General features: G+C 37.2%; 3 protein-coding genes across 4 annotated transcripts; all 3 read right to left on the bottom strand.

Moving 5' to 3' along the window:
• Nucleotides 1–85: 85 nt before the first annotated feature.
• LOC121264222 (tyrosyl-DNA phosphodiesterase 2) lies at nt 86–3,037 on the bottom strand. The gene is made up of 4 exons (XM_041167307.1): nt 2,476–3,037; nt 1,830–1,975; nt 1,605–1,715; nt 86–826 (listed from the first exon to the last, which is right to left on the bottom strand). Exons 1-4 carry the CDS (start codon nt 3,023–3,025, stop codon nt 242–244), a joined length of 1,392 nt encoding a protein of 463 aa, XP_041023241.1. The 5' UTR covers nt 3,026–3,037; the 3' UTR covers nt 86–241.
• A 1,569-nt stretch (nt 3,038–4,606) lies between these two features.
• On the bottom strand, nt 4,607–7,761 carry LOC121264219 (glucan endo-1,3-beta-glucosidase 1-like). Its single transcript, XM_041167303.1, is given in 5 exon segments — nt 4,607–5,046; nt 5,218–5,245; nt 6,054–6,374; nt 6,377–7,372; nt 7,445–7,761. Coding segments are annotated over 5 exon segments (1,602 nt in total). The 5' UTR covers nt 7,518–7,761; the 3' UTR covers nt 4,607–4,862.
• Nucleotides 7,762–13,438: 5,677 nt separating this feature from the next.
• Nucleotides 13,439–16,531, bottom strand: LOC121264214 (5'-adenylylsulfate reductase 3, chloroplastic-like). 2 transcript variants are annotated; one of them, XM_041167296.1, is made up of 5 exons: nt 16,343–16,531; nt 15,986–16,147; nt 15,737–15,872; nt 14,171–14,984; nt 13,439–14,083 (listed from the first exon to the last, which is right to left on the bottom strand). In XM_041167296.1, the coding sequence occupies exons 1-5, from the start codon at nt 16,437–16,439 to the stop codon at nt 13,853–13,855; spliced, it is 1,440 nt and encodes a 479-aa protein (XP_041023230.1). In that variant the 5' UTR covers nt 16,440–16,531; the 3' UTR covers nt 13,439–13,852. The 2 variants fall into 2 exon arrangements, with proteins under 2 accessions (XP_041023230.1, XP_041023231.1); XM_041167297.1 differs by having other exon boundaries at nt 16,349–16,530.
• Between the last annotated feature and the right edge of the window lie 1,974 nt (nt 16,532–18,505).

Genomic DNA, 18,505 nt, shown 5'->3' with positions numbered 1-18,505 from the left:
ATCATGTTCGACTCTCTCTCACTCTCGACTTCTTTAAGGTAACCACAATATGACAAGATAGAATAGTTAATCAACACTCCAGTAATTAGCAGTATATCTGAAAATGTATCATTTTTTAAAGCAAGTTCCATACATAACTCAAAACAAGATGCCCTTCATTTACATCCTTCCATCTGCTACCTATACAAAACTGCATGCAAAAGCACGCACAGAAGCACCGCAACTAGTCACCAGAAACATATTACTGGCTAGAGATTGTCAAAAGCAAGCCATAATGATCACTAGGCAGAACAGGAAGCTCCAGCTGCTTCTTCTCTTTCTTCACTTTCTTTTCTTTGTTATATGATAGACCTGGTATCGCATCCATCCCAACCATGTCAATTTCATTTATTTTGAAATCACGAAGATTACAAATAATTCGATCTAGTCGCTTTTGCAATGTACGATTACCGGCCAACATCGGGTTGGATTTGGTATCATATGTCCATCCATTTTCCCCTGGCCTCAACTCTCGCCATGCATCAACCCATCCATCAGGTAAAGGAAATTGACCGTCTAATTTGTCATCCCAGTTCATGTCACCGCCAAAAACCACATTCGGATTCTTTTTTAGAAGGTTGACTGCCTCATTTGCTTGCTCAACACGTTCCTTGCTATACATCTGATTCCATTTTGGGGGTGCTGGGCAGGGGCTCTCAAAATGGCTAGTAGCAACCACTAGAGTCTTGCCCTTCTGAACTTCAACCTCAGCAACACATAGTTCTCTCCCCATTGTAGAATTTCTGAAGGGTATACAGTTGAAGGATTTCACAGTCACTTTGCTTAGCTGCATGCCATGTAATAGGCACGTCCATATTAGAACCACAAGATCATGCAATAAGCACACCCATATTAGTACCACATGATCATCAATTAAACAAATCGAGCAATTTGGTTAATCAACAATCCTTTATTTCACACCATTAAAATATAAAATAGAGTGCACATACATAGCCAAGTCATATATAGCTATAAAGCATGCCACCAGAAGCCCTAGAAAAGAGGTTGACCATGCCATTGGTTCTGGCAGCAGAAAATATATCAAGAAAGATGTACTCATCCGGAGCGTAAAGCCAAACACAATCAAGCATTGGAATTCGAAAAATTGAGTGAGCACAGATGATGGGATGACTACAATATATGAAAGATTACTCCTAATGTGAATGAGTAACATATTCCCAGCCTTGGACAAAATCCAACTTTGTCCCACTTTTCTACTACCATTTCCCAACGTGACCATATCAGTTAGGAAAAATTGTACCATCTGACTCAGCTAATCCCTAAGAACCTTCATATCAGACACGATAACAAAATTTCATAAGTCACACACAGCAACTTAAGTGAAAAAAATGAACTACAATACAGATGTCAGTGCCCAGAATAGTGAATGAATACAGTTCTTTAATGTATAACATGGAGGACTTACAAATAAACATCTCTTGTCAACACTAAATTTTGTCACGACAAAGCTGAAAAAGGATCTCCTTAAACCCATCCCACACGACTAATAGCACAATAATCAAAAAGCAAAATGAGCTTTACTCTAGAGGTGATCCAAAACTTACCAGCATGCAAAAGTAAGCTCTTGAATTTGCAACCTCACATGAAACTGAGCAACTATATACCTTCCACCAGCTGGACTGGCGAAAAATGTCATATATATTAGGAGTAACTTCCTGCAGAGGAAAGTGACCATAAGCAAGATGTATTTATACATAGAGCTAATCCACACACACACACACACACACACAGAGAGAGAGAGAGAGAGAGAAGAGAGAGAGAGAGAGAACCTGAAAACAGATAATTTCTGGGGAATGCAGTTTGATAAGGTCACCAAGGGCTTTCATCCTATTATGCATTTCCAGGTCTTCTCGAAACCAAACATTATAGCTTAAAACCTTCAATGAACTAGATACTGTGCCCGAACCTGAGTCCTCTGTCACACATTTAATTTGTCTTTAGTCACGTGAAACCAAAAACACCTAATCTTCCATTGTATAAACAATAAAACCAAAATAAGAAAGAGAAAAGTCCATCACAGTTGATCTAAAGTCCAAGTCATGGAAAACTAATCGTGCATTGGAAACCAACTATATCCAAAGAATAATTTCTGAGGTCCAATATGCTTTCTGATTGCTCTGTGTAGACAACCATTAACAATTCCCATAATTACCAATCAAGACATTGCCACAAAAGGGACAAAGCATGGCTTGCTAAAGAATCAATCATCTTGTAGGAAGAAAAAAGACAAAGAAGAAAGTGAAACTACCATTAGACCACTCACATTCGTTTACGATGTCCAGCAATATATTATCCCAAAAAAAACCCTGCCCTAATAAAAATTGCAGACCCTGCTAGCAATAATAAGAAGGAAAACTAAGCAAACTAACATCCAAAAATGCAAAAATGCAAACTTGACCAAAACTCAAAACTCACCCAACACGGCCACCGCCTTACTCGAAGCCTTAGCTCCTCTAAATCCACCCAATTCAACGCAATCTTCGTCATCCGCAACTGGGTCCCGCAGCTTCCTCTTGCAACGCTGCAATGGCAAGAAAACGGAGCCCACCCCAGACTCATCATCATCAAGATCGGTATCGTTCAAATCCTCGAATCTCGACACTGAGGCCCTCGTGCCGCAGACCTCGCAGTTCGTGTTCCTGTATGGGTTCAAGAAAGTGCAGGCCTTGCATGCCCATTTTGGAGCTGAAGGAGAAGAAGACGGAGAAGCAGAAGAAGAAGAAAAAGAAGTTAAGCAGATTTGGCAGGTGGATTTTTGAAAAGGTGGGTTGATGAAGGTGCATTTTTTGCAAGTCCAAGAAGACATTGAAAATGAAAGAAGACGAGAGGGTTTTTTAGGGTTTATTCTGCTACCGTGACTCTGGAAATGAGGTGAAAAAGCTACACCCTTTATCAACGCAAAACACGAGGATGCCATTTTCAAATTGCTTGCCGCTTTTGCTCTGATTATACATGTCGTTGTCATTAAACGACACACGACATGTGGTTCACGCTCAAAGGTGGACTTACATTGATTTTATAGAGAATTCCATATCAAATATATTGAGATGGTAAATGACAACAATATTAATTAGTATTTTTTTATTACATAGAAATGCGTGAACTATACATTATATATATATATATATATATTTTTTTTTAATCGTGTTTCTTTTTCGTGCAAAATTTCCAAGGCGCGAGCACCTTTGAGCACATGTATCACCAATTGCTAAAATGCATTTAGGATTTCATTTAAACTTTTGAGCACATATAGCACCAATTGGTTTATTTTTTTATGATTCTTAATACATATTTCATATCTAGCAAGCAATCCAATTGAGAATTCTACAAAAATGGAGCGAAGCATTTCCAATAAATCAAACTTGTTCAGCTAATTGCTGCAAAATCCTTTACTTTTTGGTTTAGACAACTCTTCTTCCACTTTTTTAGAGCACTTTGGTATTTCTTTTTCTGGCGAGAAGTAACTTTTGTTAACATATGTTGTTCAAAAATACATAGAAATAAAAATTAGATGTATTAAAATTGGGAGTTCACTTTGGAATAAATGATTCGAAGCAATCCAACTAATGAATGCTCTTAGCAACCGCTTTTTCAGCTGTCAATTATTTAATACGATTCCTCGGACTTTTTCATGTTTTGCATTGCATATAATTACTCTTTTGGAATAATGATAACTACCTCACCCTGTCATGTCCTGTTTTCTTTCTTTCGGTGAGGAAATTATCTTGACGAGGAATAGCGGCAAAAACAGGCAAGCTAACCATTACAGAGACAAAAGCGCAGAGAGCGAGAGAGAGAGAGCATAATGTTGTTTGTTCTGTTCTGCACTGTAATGCATTATAAAATAGTTGTGATTATTTAGATGCGGAGCAGAAACAATAATTGTAACACATTCTTCATTCTTTTGGAGTTGTGGCTGAGTAGTATATGTATTAAGAGGACCGACCATTCAATGGATCTGAAGGCAAGCTGCTGGTGAGGGGCCATGTCTTTGACAAACAGTTTTCATGCTACCATGTGAATTCTTATGACTTCATTAAGAAAACATACTTTCCAAAACCATGGAGTCATCATTGGATGTGATAGAGGTTAGACCATTGGTCCCTCCCCTCATTAGTCAACCACAAAAATGGAGTGCAGTTTAAGCCCCTATTCTTATGGTGGTACTGGTACTGGTACAAGGGAGGGTGGCTCATGCCCACACGAAGTTCTAGTTCAAAATGCAGATGTTCAATGTTCAAGTCGCTAAAGACAGTACAAAAATTCCTTTCTGGGTAGTGTGATGAAGGAGGACGCATTCACAATCTCTTTCCATGAGCACCCCACGCCTATTAATTAATGACAAACTGGGATGACTATGATCAGTAACTTGCATTGGATACGTAGTACTTCAACACCAAATCAACAGTAGGCGCTGCGAATCTGAGTCAATCTCCCCAACTTCTCTTAAAAAACAGAGCATTGCCTTCGTACTACTAATTAACAAGATGATAGCTGGCTATATGTCTAGCCAATCCTGATGCAGTAGACAAGCAACCAAGAACAATGAATACACAACTTCCTCTTTCCTCTTCGCAATGATTACATAGGAGAATTCCTTTTTTTCAACTTCCTATTCAAAATAGCAAAAGAAAAGCTTTCAAAGACACTTCACATTTTCTTTCCCTTACCGCCGACATATATCTTGCTTTCCCGCCCATGTACACTTCACCTCCCCCCACCCAAACAAAAGGCACGAGATCCATAGCCGAGCTTATTACAAGCTAATACTACATTTCAAAATTTTGCTTTATTTTTTTACCTCATAATGGAGTTACTAGAGGAATGAAAAACAAAATATTGAAACCTACAAACAACAAAACGTGCAACCCCTTGTTGATTGCACTCGTTCGCCAGCTGCAGAAGGTGACAAATCTTAGACTGTCCGCTGCACTACTTGCATGCGTCGAGTTCACTGCCTGCTTTGTCGTGTTGGTTACCTTCTTACTGTACACAAATTTAAATACAGTTTGCTCAGAATACAACGCAAGTTTCCATAAAAATAATGCTCTTAATAATTGCAGGGGTAACAGCAAAATGCTGCCTAAAATTTGCATGTTACACGTAGAAGAGAGGAGCAATAAGGGTATGGTACTAAAAAAAGCCAGCTTTTCTCACCTTCCAGGAAATATACAGCTCCCGTAACCTACAAAAAAATTCCCCACAAGGGAGTGGGAAATCAAAAGATTAGATTTATCCATGGAGGACATAGAAAAACGTACAAACTACAAACAATGTGGAGCCCTTTTGCCTAAGGGAGGGAATCTCTAGTAGATACAAGGCAACATTGTATGCTTAATATAATGGAAGTTTGCTTGCAGGGATGTCGTAAGAAAGCATTCTCACTCTGAAGAAATGCAACCTTGACCAGGACAAAATTTCTAGAATCTTTTGGAGTGGCAGGGCATTACGAGATTCACAGAGGAACCAATTTCCAAAAGGAAAATCATACTTCCAATTAGGAAATGTGTTGTGTTGTGAAATATGTTGTGTGGGTATCATTTCAAATTACCAGCCCTTTCAGACCACATTACAATCACATAAGAGATAGTGTGCTGCCAGGTGGGGAGCCACAAATCTTTTCACTCTCTTAAGTCATCAGAGTGATGACTTGTGACCCATGAGAGTATGAGTTCTCCGTGACAGAAGCCGCGGAGCGTGTGTTGTCTGTTTTACTTTAACACAGTGGAATGGAATTAGCCTAGAAAGCAACCAAAACTAGAGTTTTTTAGTCTCTTTTTCACTAAACAAAGCCATGAGACGCAATTTAGCCACAAATGACACCAGGGAACAGAAGAAACAGCTAGTTCTCTCATTGGGTATTCTCCCAGCCAAATTGTAGCAGCAAATCCAGAGGTATAGATAGAACTAGTTGCTTGCATTGCATTGAATTCAAAGACTAAAATCTCAAACACCCAAGTTCTTTGAAATTCATAATATAATTAAAAACTTACTTGGGTCACTGGTGGTGATCGTGGCCACACCCTTGAAGTCGCAAGAACCAGCAGACCTCCCTTCCTTCTGGTAATAGCTATCAAACGCATAAGAAGCGTGGCTCTTCACGTTGTTAGGCTGGTAACAACTCTCCCCTGGCTGAACCTCCGAGCAATTAGCCCGCCCCGGACCACATGCCCAATCCAACGCAGCCTGCAACGTCTTCGAGTCCACCCCATCCATGGCCACACAGTACGTCTGGTTCGTCGTGTCGTTGGCCAGAAAAGTCCCACTTCCCGAGACGTGAAGCAAGTACACCGCCGTCGAATTTCCATAAAACAACCCCAATTAGCCTCCGATACCGGCGGGGACCTCAGGTCCTCGTTGAACAATTCGTATATATACACACTGGACGTCACCTCCGGGTGCAAAGGGGTTCCGCTACGGTCAAGAATATGCTTGATCAGGTTCGAATTATACGTATCCGCATTGTCAATTGTGGCATAAGGCTCTTTCGAATCGCCCTTTGAAGGCCAACCACTCTCGGTGACAAGGACCGGAACGTCGGTGACATTGAGGTTCTTCATCGAGAAATAGGCCGCATCAATCATGGCATCGAGTACGTTGGTATAGTGAAGCAAAGTGTTTGGATCGACCATTTCTTTAGAGGGTGTCAAGGGCTTAAACAAAGAATTGTCCAAAGGAACCACACCTTTGTTTTGCATAAATACGTAGTAAGGATAAAGGTTCATCATTAAAGGGGATCCAGTTCTCGAAAGGAACTGAAGCAACGGAAGTACAACAGAACTCAAGCTTTGATTAAAGAAAGCTTGAGAAGGTGGGAAAGGATCGAGAACTATCGAGGCGGCATGTGGGGTCGAAATCTTGATCTGGGTGTGAAGGTTTGCTGCGACTAAAGCGCTATAGAGGGACTCAATGGCTGAGAGAAGAAGAGGAGCTGAGGAGGGCACGGTGGTTAAGACCTCATCGCCGACAGCAATGGCGGAGATGAGGGTTTCGGGGTAGAAACCGACGACATTTCGGCCAACCCAAGCTGCGGCAGTGGAATTGGAGGAGCCAATGGCGATGAGCTGGTTGTTGGGGACGCTGATGATGACGCGGATCTTGGTGCGAGCCAGAGCCTTGAGGAGGTCAGGGTCGGCATCGTAGAGGCGGATGTGAGTAATCTTTTGGACTTGGAGGAAAGAGACTAAAGCTGAGGGTGATAGTAGACTTGAAACATCGGTACCAATGTTCACACCCACGAAGGGTTCGGTGTCTTCCTTCTGCTGCTGCTTGATTTGTGCCAGTCCCAGCGATAGTACCGACGGCGATTTAGCTGCAAACAGAGAACAAAAAGAATTGAAGATAAATGAGCAAAATTGGTTGTTCTCGGTTTTGCTTTATTTACCTTGTGAGACTGAAGAAAGTACATTGAATAAGGACAAAAGGGTGAGAAGAAGAGTGAGCTTAGAGGCTGCCATTATCGAAGATGGGCTCGAGCTTTACTTCCTCACCCTCTACTTCTGGTTCAGCTACAGATCCTTGCATTATCTTCCAAGATTTCTCCTTCCTTTTCCTTTTTGGATTCTTTTATTTGTGGTTTTGTTTCGTGGGGGTGTGGGAGTTCGATGTCTAGGTTCGGGTCTGACATAACCCGAGAGATCTACTGTGAAAGGAAAGAGAAGACATTAACCAAAGGACTAAGGAGCCCGTGTGGTTTGGGGTTTCTGTACTTTGTTTTTAATGAATTCACTGAAATAACCTTGTGATCTTTGAGCCGACAGCCACGGAGAAGGGAAGAATTCAAATGAACTTGGGTCAGGAAAGGTCATTTTATTTAGCTCCTCCTCTTATTAATTTACATATTTGTCATGAGGTGACATCACTGTCTTTAATTTTGAAGATGATAAATTTAAAAAAAAAAGTCCTAATATATATAGTAGAAAACAACTGTCGTCTTGGACTTTATTATTTCCAACAACACTAATTAATAAATAAATAATTTTTATTTATGTAATTAACTTATAAAATTATCTAAAATATATGACAGTTAAATTGACTGGTGTGACAAAAATGATTAAATGATTAAATAAGTTTAATATGACAGTTAAACTTATATATATAATTATATTTATTTACTCCAACTCCAGGTATAATAGACCAACGTAAAAGAAAATAACACGTGGTTGTTTGTGAACCTTTGAGATGGTTCTTGAATTTATACTACAGCCTGGCTTCTGCAGAGAGAGGTTTCTGTAGCCGTCTCGTCTTTATTGTTGCTTTGTTGTGGTTTGGACATTGTGCTAAATTAACTTTTCTTTTAAAGAGTGGAAAGGCCTCTCTCGTACCTCTCTATTACTAATGAGCTCGAGGAAATATATATATATAATTAGAGTCGCTAAACAATCACAACCCATTCAACAGTAGCCATTTTGACAATACAAGAAGAAACAGTGGTCAAGCATAAAAGTAATGCTAAGCACAGCTCATTATATGATTGCAGATTGCCTGTGGCTGAAGGGCTACAAATTTGAAAAGCAAAGCTGTACATTTTTAATATAACTTTGCTCTAAGTAAACTTTACTCAAGTGGGCCATTGGTGCTTTTTCCACACTTTTTTGCAACAATACAGGAAACTCCAAGCCTCAAAGCCATCCTGCAATGGTGTAAACTACAACAAATTTGTGAGAGAGATTTGAAGTCAAGTGCACAAACACAGTATCCAAAATTCGAAAAAGAAATGGTATTATACAGAATTTATGTTAAAAAATTAATTTTTTTAATAATAGACGTAACTCTTATTTCAAAAAAATTGTACAATATTTGAATACTCCATGACTTTATCTGCCATCATTACTCAACCAGCAGTCATGAATTAGATGAAACTTGATTGGAGGACAGTTTTTGGACAAAGGAACAATAATCAATCATGTATCTTTCTCAATAAGATAGTAGTTTAAGATAATATAGGAGTAGTTATGGTTGCTGGGAAGAATTTAGATAGTGCATATATGTCAGCCAAAAGAAAAAAGACAGGAGCGAGGAATGAGATCCCGGAATCCATGGGTAAAAAATGCTCTCTCTACTGAGAATGAGAAGGGTAGGTGCATGACTGGTATGAATGGAATGTGTAATAGGCGGTTCAACAAACACTAGGCTGCTCAACTGCAGTGAGTGATACCCAAGAAATGCACATGTTTATTTTGTCGTTTAAACAAAGAGAGAAAGATCATGTCTTTTAGCATCTGAAATTGTGGTCCTTTTACTTTACTTTAATACAGTGTTAATGTTTAGCATCCGAAAATTTGTATTTTCATGTCACACTTTCATAATTAATCTTCTACTTGAACAACTTGTGCTTCTTGTTGACTCCACCAATCTGTCATTTTTCGACTTAAATATCCGAAGTTCCCACTCTCTAATCAAAAATAAAAATAGAATAAGGAGTGCTACAGTTACAAAAAAAGTTATATAAAAGTAATCTTATAAATTGATATGATTTTATGTGATATATTAAATTTATTTTATAATAAAAATAATTTTATAATCTAATAAATTACATTAAGCTATATCAATTTATAAAATTTTATGCAATGCAGAGTATTTTGACCCGACGTATGTATTGAGCAATTTAAGTAGGGAAATAGCACATGTGAGGCATATAAGGCTATGAGCAACTTTTCAAGCTGAAGGCATCATTGCACAGGGGGCTCTTCTCATATGAGCGGAATCTTAACATAGTAAGTTATACGGTGAATTAAAAAAGAGTGGGTTTACAATCATTCTTATTATTGAGTGTATTGTCTAATAGATTTTCATATTTTTTTAATATATTTAAATTTTTTAAAAAAAATATATATTAATAAATTTAAAATTATTTTCTTAATCATTAGATAAAAAAAAAAAAAAAAAAAAAAAAAAACCAGCAATCACATTGAACAGTAAGAATGAGGCGGTACAATAATTGTACTCATTAAAAAAATGTAAAATAGAAAAAGACCAGAGTTGACCCACCATTAATGGCAGCTTCCCTTTGTAACACCGTTGCAAACTTTTAAGAGATTTGACAGGGTACCGGATCCTATAATACTTAATAGGTTTCCCTTTCCCAACAGCGTCCATTAAAAAATCATATAAATAAAAAATAAATAGACGTAAAATTAAAATGTTAGCTTCTAAATTTGCTTAAGCACTTAATTTTCTTCTATATTTATTACAGGTAAAAATAAATCCAAGCTAAAATTGGGCTGGCCTATGGGTATATAAAAAAAAATACTGTTGGTTTTGTTGGGTTGGGCCCTTACGCTTACTCATAACGCTAAACCATCGTAAGAATGTATTAAAAATAAATAAATATAGATAAAAGTTACTGTTAAGAACAACCATTTTACACATATGATATGGTATTATCATGACTGCACATTTTTTAAGTCTAAAATAAAAATGTAGAGAATTAAAAGTAGCCATGTAATGAGTGTAAAGTGTGTACTACTACAGTAACTTCTCTCTAACATTACTCTTAAAAAAAACAATTCTACTATAGACAATCGGAATGAGTAACTCGGAGAGAATTGGATGATGTGGCATTATGCCACGTTAGCGTGATTAAAAAAAAAATCGATTGAAACATAAAAAGGGAAGAAATTTCGTCTTCTTTCAACACATCCCTCTATTGAAAATTTTGTCTCTCTCTTCTTTCCCTTTTTCAAAACAGCCCTCTACTGGAAATAAATTTGAACTCCCAATAAAATGTAATAGATTCCAAAAGCTTCTTTCAAGTTTCAACACACTTATAAAAAAAGAAAATCTTTCAACAATGAAAACCCATCACTCACGACCCAAGAAAAAATGAAAATGAAAAAGAGTATTGGAAAGGTATCCGGCAACTTTTGTAGATTTCACACTTGGAGGTTAAGAAATAATCGCAGATTTCATACTTGCTTCTACAAAAGCAGGTTAAGTAAAAGCATAATCGCTTCTAAAATCTGGGTTGCCGAGCAAAAGTAAACTACTGGGCACCAAACCGATCGATTTTGTTATCGACAAACAAGAGAATAATACATCATATTACGATTTTTTTTATGCCTTTTTGAGTAGGCAACTGGTATCCATACATCACAGCTAAGGACAAAAAGAAAGAGAGGAATTTTGATTAAAAAAGAACCAAGTTAATCGTCATCATGTTCTTCATTTTCTTGCAGGTTTGAGAGAGAGAGTGGCATAGCTGAACATTTAAGGAAACTTATTCAGAATGGAAAAAAGCTTGCCGTAAAATTAACAGCTAAAAAAACTTTATTCGAATGGAAATAAAATCTGCAAAAAATGAAGACTCGGCTATCTTGAACTCTTTTGGAAAGCTACTGCAACCTTCCACCATTTATGGCTGAATTTTTTGGTCCATCCTTGACATCTCGTGTGCTGCATCAGAGAAATAACTATTTGATTTGAAATTCAGGATCCTCCTATCAATAAAAATTTTGGATACTCTCTCTTACCGTCTTAAATGATATTATTCTTATTCTTTTTTCTTTGATGATGACGATGACCACAATGATGAAGATGAAGACGACGATGATGGGGATTCAATTTTGTGGAACACCTGAAGACGAAAGGAGGGAGGGGAGACGGTTGAAAGTTAGGAGGGGGAAGGATTTAAGGTTACGATATGGAGAATACGAGGGAGGAGAAAATAAAATAGAGAGGGAGAGGGAGAGGTCCAACGGTTTCAAGCCGGTTGCATTAGGCGATTGTATCCATCATTTTTCAAAAAAAAAAAAAGGAAAAATTGTTCTGGATTGCTTGATTGTATCCGAATAAATTGAATTTTTTGATGCTAACTCGAGAGGCCCAAGCTCATGGAGTTTTTGAAATTGCTGATTGGTTTTCTTGGCCAACACTAGAGCACTAGTAGTCAGCGACGTAGAGTTAAAATTTGTTAAGATTTAGCTAATTTGCTTAAAATGCATCTCCATCAAATTCATTAAATCTACAGTAATTTTGTCCATCGTATTCTTGGTTGACTAAAATTATTTTAGCCAAATTATTTTTTGACCATAAAATAATCTTCTTCTCTTTTTTTTTTTTTTTTTTCTCAATAAAATAATCTATTTTATGTGACAACCATTGTTGCTTTTAGAGCCAACACATGACCATCATCTACACTTTTGAATCTTTCATCCATTAAATACTCCCTATTGGCAACTTTTATTTTTGTAATCCCTGAAGCTTCTAAATCAATCATTATATATAGTATTAACAGTTAAATGGTTTGTGTATTGCTTCAATGGTTGCTTCTGTGTATTTGAATAACAAGTTTTATTGCAAAGTCTCTAGCTAGGTAGTGTTAGAGACCACATAAACAAATATTTTTCCCTCTTTCAATGTTCGTACTTTGTCCTAGCTTCATTTCAATTTCTTCCTTCCGAAATTGTGTCCATATTTTTCAGTAAGCATCTTATGACCGTTGTAAAAAAATACCGTTAAAAAATTATATATGTTGAAATAATATTATCATTAGAAAATTAATATGTACTTTTTTAATAACAAATAAATATTTCAATTATCATTAGAATTAAAATAAATGAAAATCTCAAAATCAATATTTTAATAAAATAGTTATAGATATCATAGATTTATAGAGTTTGTTATTTAGTGTTATTGAAAAATGGTTTACTAAATTTGAAAAAGTGAATTTCCTAATCAAATTTTGTCCAAAGAATGCCTAGGCCACTACAACTGCTCTTATGGATGGCAATATGTGATACTACTCGTTAATCCAATACGAACACGATACGAAATTAACGAATTTTAATTTGATATTAACGAATTCGGGTCAAAACAGATTATCCCGTTAAGACATGAATCATTAATTGTCACTAACAGGTCAACATGCTCAACCCGTTAGTGATCTATTAAATTTTTTATTCAAAATTACAATTATATCATTTTTAATCTAAAAATAAAAATACCCTAACCCTATTTCGTATTTCCTTACTCTCTTTTTTCGGGTGATTTCCGTTGTTTTTCATTTTCTCCAATTTTCTTTCTTGGCTTGTCCATTGTTTGCCCAGTTAACAAATAGACCAAAAAGAAGTTGCAGATTTCATTTTCCGTTGCTTTTATCTGAAAGAACAAATACTTGTAACTAAAGTCAATCGGGTCTACTATAATATGTTGAGCTGGAGCTTTTCGTGATGAAAGTTAAAAGCTATTGGGTTTTCTTTCTCCTATTTTCCACCATTTTCTCGACAAACAAACAGAATATTATTTCGTTGTTTTACTTTTATTTAGTTATTTTTATCTGCTGGGTTGACAAAGGATGGATGGCGCTCATCAAAGTGGTGAGGATAAAGTTATCTTTCTGAAGCATTGTTTCTGACGGAAACAAACATTCCGGCGAAAATACCAAAATCCGGCTGGAATGAACAGGAATATGCTGAAATGGCCAGAATTTAATCCCGAACGAAATAATTAATAGTTAATACCCACCTAAGCCATGCCGGTTACCGTTCCGGCACGATAAATTCAGGAAATCGAAAGTGAAAACTTTCACTCTAACACTAATAATAGAAAGTGAAAAAGAATACCACCAACGTAAAAATTGGAAGAACAAAAAAAAAAAAAAAAAAAAAAAACCAAAAACAAGCTATCTTAATGTCATTGGCACATTTATGTGCATAATTTTGCTGGGCTGTAACCAGCAACGTCATCTAGCTTCCCCTAAAAGTACCGTATTCCGTCAAAATGAACTGCAATCTCGGACTTTCACCTGGAATGAGTTTTAACACCTTCTATTAATGATTTTCTTCATTTCCTATCACCGGAGGGCGTTCACAAAAGCCATTAAGGATTCAGCGTCCCTCTTCTCGGAAGGATACTTTATCGGCCGACAAGAGCCTTTAGGGAAGCAAAGTATTGTGGGGAAGCTTCCTAGTTGCAGTTCTCGCTTCGCATACTCCTTGTGCTCACCGTCTGCCCTGAACTTTCCCACCTTCACCCCCGTCCCTTCCATTTTATCCGCCAATTCAACGTACGAGGCTTCCATTGCCTATTCAAAATTGAAACAAACTCCGTTCATGCAATCATTCGGAAAACATGAGTAACAGAATTCAGAAATGTATGTAACAATAGTTACCTGGCAGAAGGTGCACCATGGTGCATAGAGCACAACAATCCATGGTTCTTTCCGATTCTCCAATCTTGCCAAATTCTCTATCCCGGTCCTGCCCAAAGTAACTAGATTCTGGTTGTTGAAAATGTCAGGAACAGTGGCAGTTCCATTTGCTTGGGCTGCCGCATTTCCATTACCATTCAGTTGACCAGTGTTTTCCTCCTTGATATTTCCTTTGTGGAGGCCGCACTCCTTGGCCTTGGCATCCTCCCACCACCATCTTCCCTCCCTCTCATGCTGCCCTGGTAAGACCGGCCTTGTGCATGGCTCACAACCAATTGAGATATATCCTTGTGAATGCAATGAATTTATAGGCACATTCATGGTGCGGAGGAAGTTCCATATGTCTTGACCCTGGACATTTGAAACTGGATTCCACTTCACCAGGCTGCCAATCCCACCATCCATTCCTTCAAAAACTGGGTCCACCTGGACAACAGGAATCTCAGACCTAGTACCCGGAGATTGATCTTTCCTTTGGCCAGTGATCCAAGCACGAAGCCCCTTAAGGGCCCTCCTCAACGGTCTCACCTTTCTTATACGGCAGCACTCCTGGTGTCCATCTTCATAGAAAGAAAACAAACCCTTGTTCCTTACTAATGCCTGAACTTCAACAGCATCAGGAAACGTGTATTCAATGTGGATGCCATAATGCTTCTCCACTGTGTCAAATAATCGATAGGTTTCTGGATTTAGCCTCCCGGTATCCAGGCTGAAGACCCTAAATGGTCGACCAGTTAAATGTGCGTACTCAATCAGAGCAACGTCTTCAGCACCACTGCAGAAAAATATGTATTTGTTACTAAGCAGATTGCCTCGGTAGATAACACTCACAGCTTTGCAAAAAGTGCAATTCAGAAATTATACCCAGAAAATGGTCTTATAAATACAAGGGATTCTGGATACAGGTCCAAATAACAAGGGCAAGCCATCAAATTGGCAAAAAGTTTAGTAGAATCTCTACACTTTTCAACATGGACGCAACAGCAAACTTTCATTAGCCAATTTATAATGATTATTTCCTTTTTACTAGATCCCATTTTCTTATCGGCGTTTTACTAGTTCCCCATAAACCTGTAGGGAGAGTTGAAAATCTTGGAGCTCTTTCCCACAAAACTCAACAGTACATTTCTTAGAATCTTACCCTGAATTTTGGATGAAATAGTTTTGTTCCACTTGGTATCAAGTCAGTGATATACAATAAACTAATGAAAGTTTCAGAAGAAATATCAATATTTTTTCTGCAAAAATCATTACTAGTATTTTAAAACTCTATCGTTGAGATCCAGAGGATACTAATCGTTGTATACAGATTCTCAAAACAAGGGATATTTGCTAAGATAGTAGTTCATTTGAAATCTTACATTCAACCTCAAAATTATGCATCAAATAAATATTCGTTATACTCTGGCTTATCCAGCAATAAAAATTCAACTGGATATAGTAATCAAACAATGCAACTGTAAACGATAAACCGGTACATAAATAAAATGAATTTGGTCACAAGAAGCGAATAAAGAGAAAGACTACCTAAAAGCAATTGCAATGTCGTTGCCAAACTTCTCTAGGGCCTTATCGATGATTTCAAGAGGGGAGGCACATTCAAGCTCTTTAGCCAATTGATTATAGTCCTCCACCTCTACTTTCTCCACCACTTCTACAACTTCAGCACAATTCAAATATAAATTTAACGCAATCGAACGAATTGGAGATTTCCATTCAAATCATCGTCGGGATTACTTTAATCCTGAAATAATCAATGACGGGGCACAAACTTACCGGGGGCAACGATAGTTGCCGCAAGAGGGACAATCGAACCGTTCCGTTTAGGCTCGGCGTTGACCGGCTTGACCGAGCAATTTCTTCGAGAAAAATTCACACCTTGGGATAGAACATGAGGCCGGTTCCAGTCCGATAGCCGAAGCGAACCGATTTGTGGAGCTGAAAACCCAAACACACACATCATCGTCATCATTATCAGAACAACATAATAAGCAAGAAAAAAACACCGTTCGATTGAGAAGAAAACGGAGGGCAAGAATAAGATTCTGCTACTAAAGATAGAACAAATTTCGTTGAACAAAATCTAAGGGGCTAAAAATTCAGGATAATTGAAGTAGCTCAAAACGAAATTACATTTACCGCCAAGCTCAGACGAAGAAGTGGAAAATGGAAAGGTAGAACTAGAAATTGAGGTGGAAGGAGAGGAAGAAGAAGCAACATAGAGCGCCATTGGGGAAATTGTTCTGAACTCGTCTCTCCAATCCAATAAATTAGAAGTTTTCTTCAGTCTCTTGTTCCGATTGTTCGTCAGACCAGTCGTCTAAAATAAGATAAAAAGAGCACCGTTCTCAGGTTCATTGAATCTGGACGATATTCTGTACCGCTTGCAAGCTCTGTCGCCTTGCTTACGCGGGCGACTCTGATTGGGTGAAATCCCGATCGCGTCGCTCTCTCTGTGGATGTTCGATTTCGCGGATCCTTCTGGGTCCCTTCCAGTTTTCCCTGAAAATTACGATCCTCACACTTTTCCCCCTGGACTTGGTTCTTATAGCCTCCCATTTTATTTTGCTGTGTACCGGAGAAAGTGGATGATAAATGTTTTTTCAGAGTTTTATCGTCCTTTACATAATTTGATATATGGTAATTTTAATTATTTTTTTATTGAAATAATTATTTTATTTATTAAATTACTTAAACTAAGATCAGTCTGGATGAGACGTGAGAAAAAAATAGCCAACAAAATAGTCTAAATAAGGTAAGTAAAAAAAAAAAAAAAAAAAAAAAAAAAAGGAGAGTGATCAGGAAGTATAGGCAAATAAATCGTTTTGGTCACTGAAATTGTCTTTTTTTCAAAACTTGTCAACTCATTAAATTATTATAATTTTTTTAAATTTTTATATAAAATAAAATAAATAATGTAACTTTTTTAAATCTCAAAATAAAAATAATATTAAAAAAATATTTTATAATAATATTTTATTTAATTTTTAACTTTTCTGTTAATTTATCTTATATTATTTGTAAAAACAAACGAGACGATGTTCCCACCAGCACACTTCGCTTGCAAGGGATCGTTGCAATAATTGACACAAAAGCACTTGTGAAATTAGAGCCAATTCCTATGGGAGTGGCTGAAATTGGAGAGGTACGTAATGAGCAATGAGTATTGGGTTCATCTAAAGGGATGCAATTTTATCTCTGGACCCCGATGAATAAGAATATAAGAATACAACTTTTAATACATACGACACATCAGTAGGCAGGCCATTTGTTTATCATGGCAGCGGCCGGGAAAGAGGAACAACGTACGGGCTATGTTGAAAGGTACATGCAATGGCGACCGCATACAAGAAACCAAGGTGTTAGTTATAAATTTGATATATTAACGCACTATTTATTGTGATATTTATTGAATAACTACTTATTGTGGGATTTGTTACGGTTATAAATAAAGTTAAAACCTTAATATTTTTTTTGGTAGGACATTTTTTTTATAGGAAAATAACTCCATTGCAAATAGGCACAAAAGGCCTTAAGAGTGCTTACAAGAAAGAGCATCAATGTTGTCAACAACATTATCAATAAAATAAGGAACTCCATGTCACCACAATTGCATATCTGAAATGGACCAAGCATGCCTTGCTAGGTGGTGAGCTACTGCATTAGCTATACGAAAACCATGTTGGATCTTACATTGCATGAATCTGAGCATAAATCTTCTAATTTCAACAATCACAGTTTTCATAGTTGAACAAGACTCGCCATCACTATTTATCTCCTCCACTAAATGAAAGCAATCACTTTCAATAAGTAGATTTTGAATACTAGACTGAAGACAAAATTGCAAATCTCTCAAAACTGCCATAGCCTCCACATATTTTGGTTTTAAGAATTTCTCTTCTACTTTGTTAAGAGTCGTTATTACATCACCACAAGCATTACGAAGTATAGCTCCAATTCCAGTTTTATTGCATCAAAGAAGAGTGCCCCGTCTACATTTAACTTAAACCAGTTTGTAGAGGTGGACTCCACCTATATTTCAGATTCTTGACAGTAGCTTGCTGTTGAAGACCTGTAGGCAGAATACCCTTCAAGGAAAGAACATAGCTTAAAACTTGTTTAGAAGGCAGATTAATACTTTCATGAATCATCTTATTCCTTCTATACCAGAACCTCCATGCCATGAGGATGAAATCTGTTAAACTTTCAACAGACTCTGTAGAATTAATCTCCATAGCAGTAAGCATAAAAGATATGAAGGATTCCACTTTTTGTAAAGCAACAAATTTGTTCATC

This window comes from Juglans microcarpa x Juglans regia, chromosome 5D (genome assembly GCF_004785595.1).
Source record: "Juglans microcarpa x Juglans regia isolate MS1-56 chromosome 5D, Jm3101_v1.0, whole genome shotgun sequence".
Taxonomy (NCBI): Eukaryota; Viridiplantae; Streptophyta; class Magnoliopsida; order Fagales; family Juglandaceae; genus Juglans; species Juglans microcarpa x Juglans regia.
This window is presented reverse-complemented; position numbering and strand designations above follow the sequence as displayed.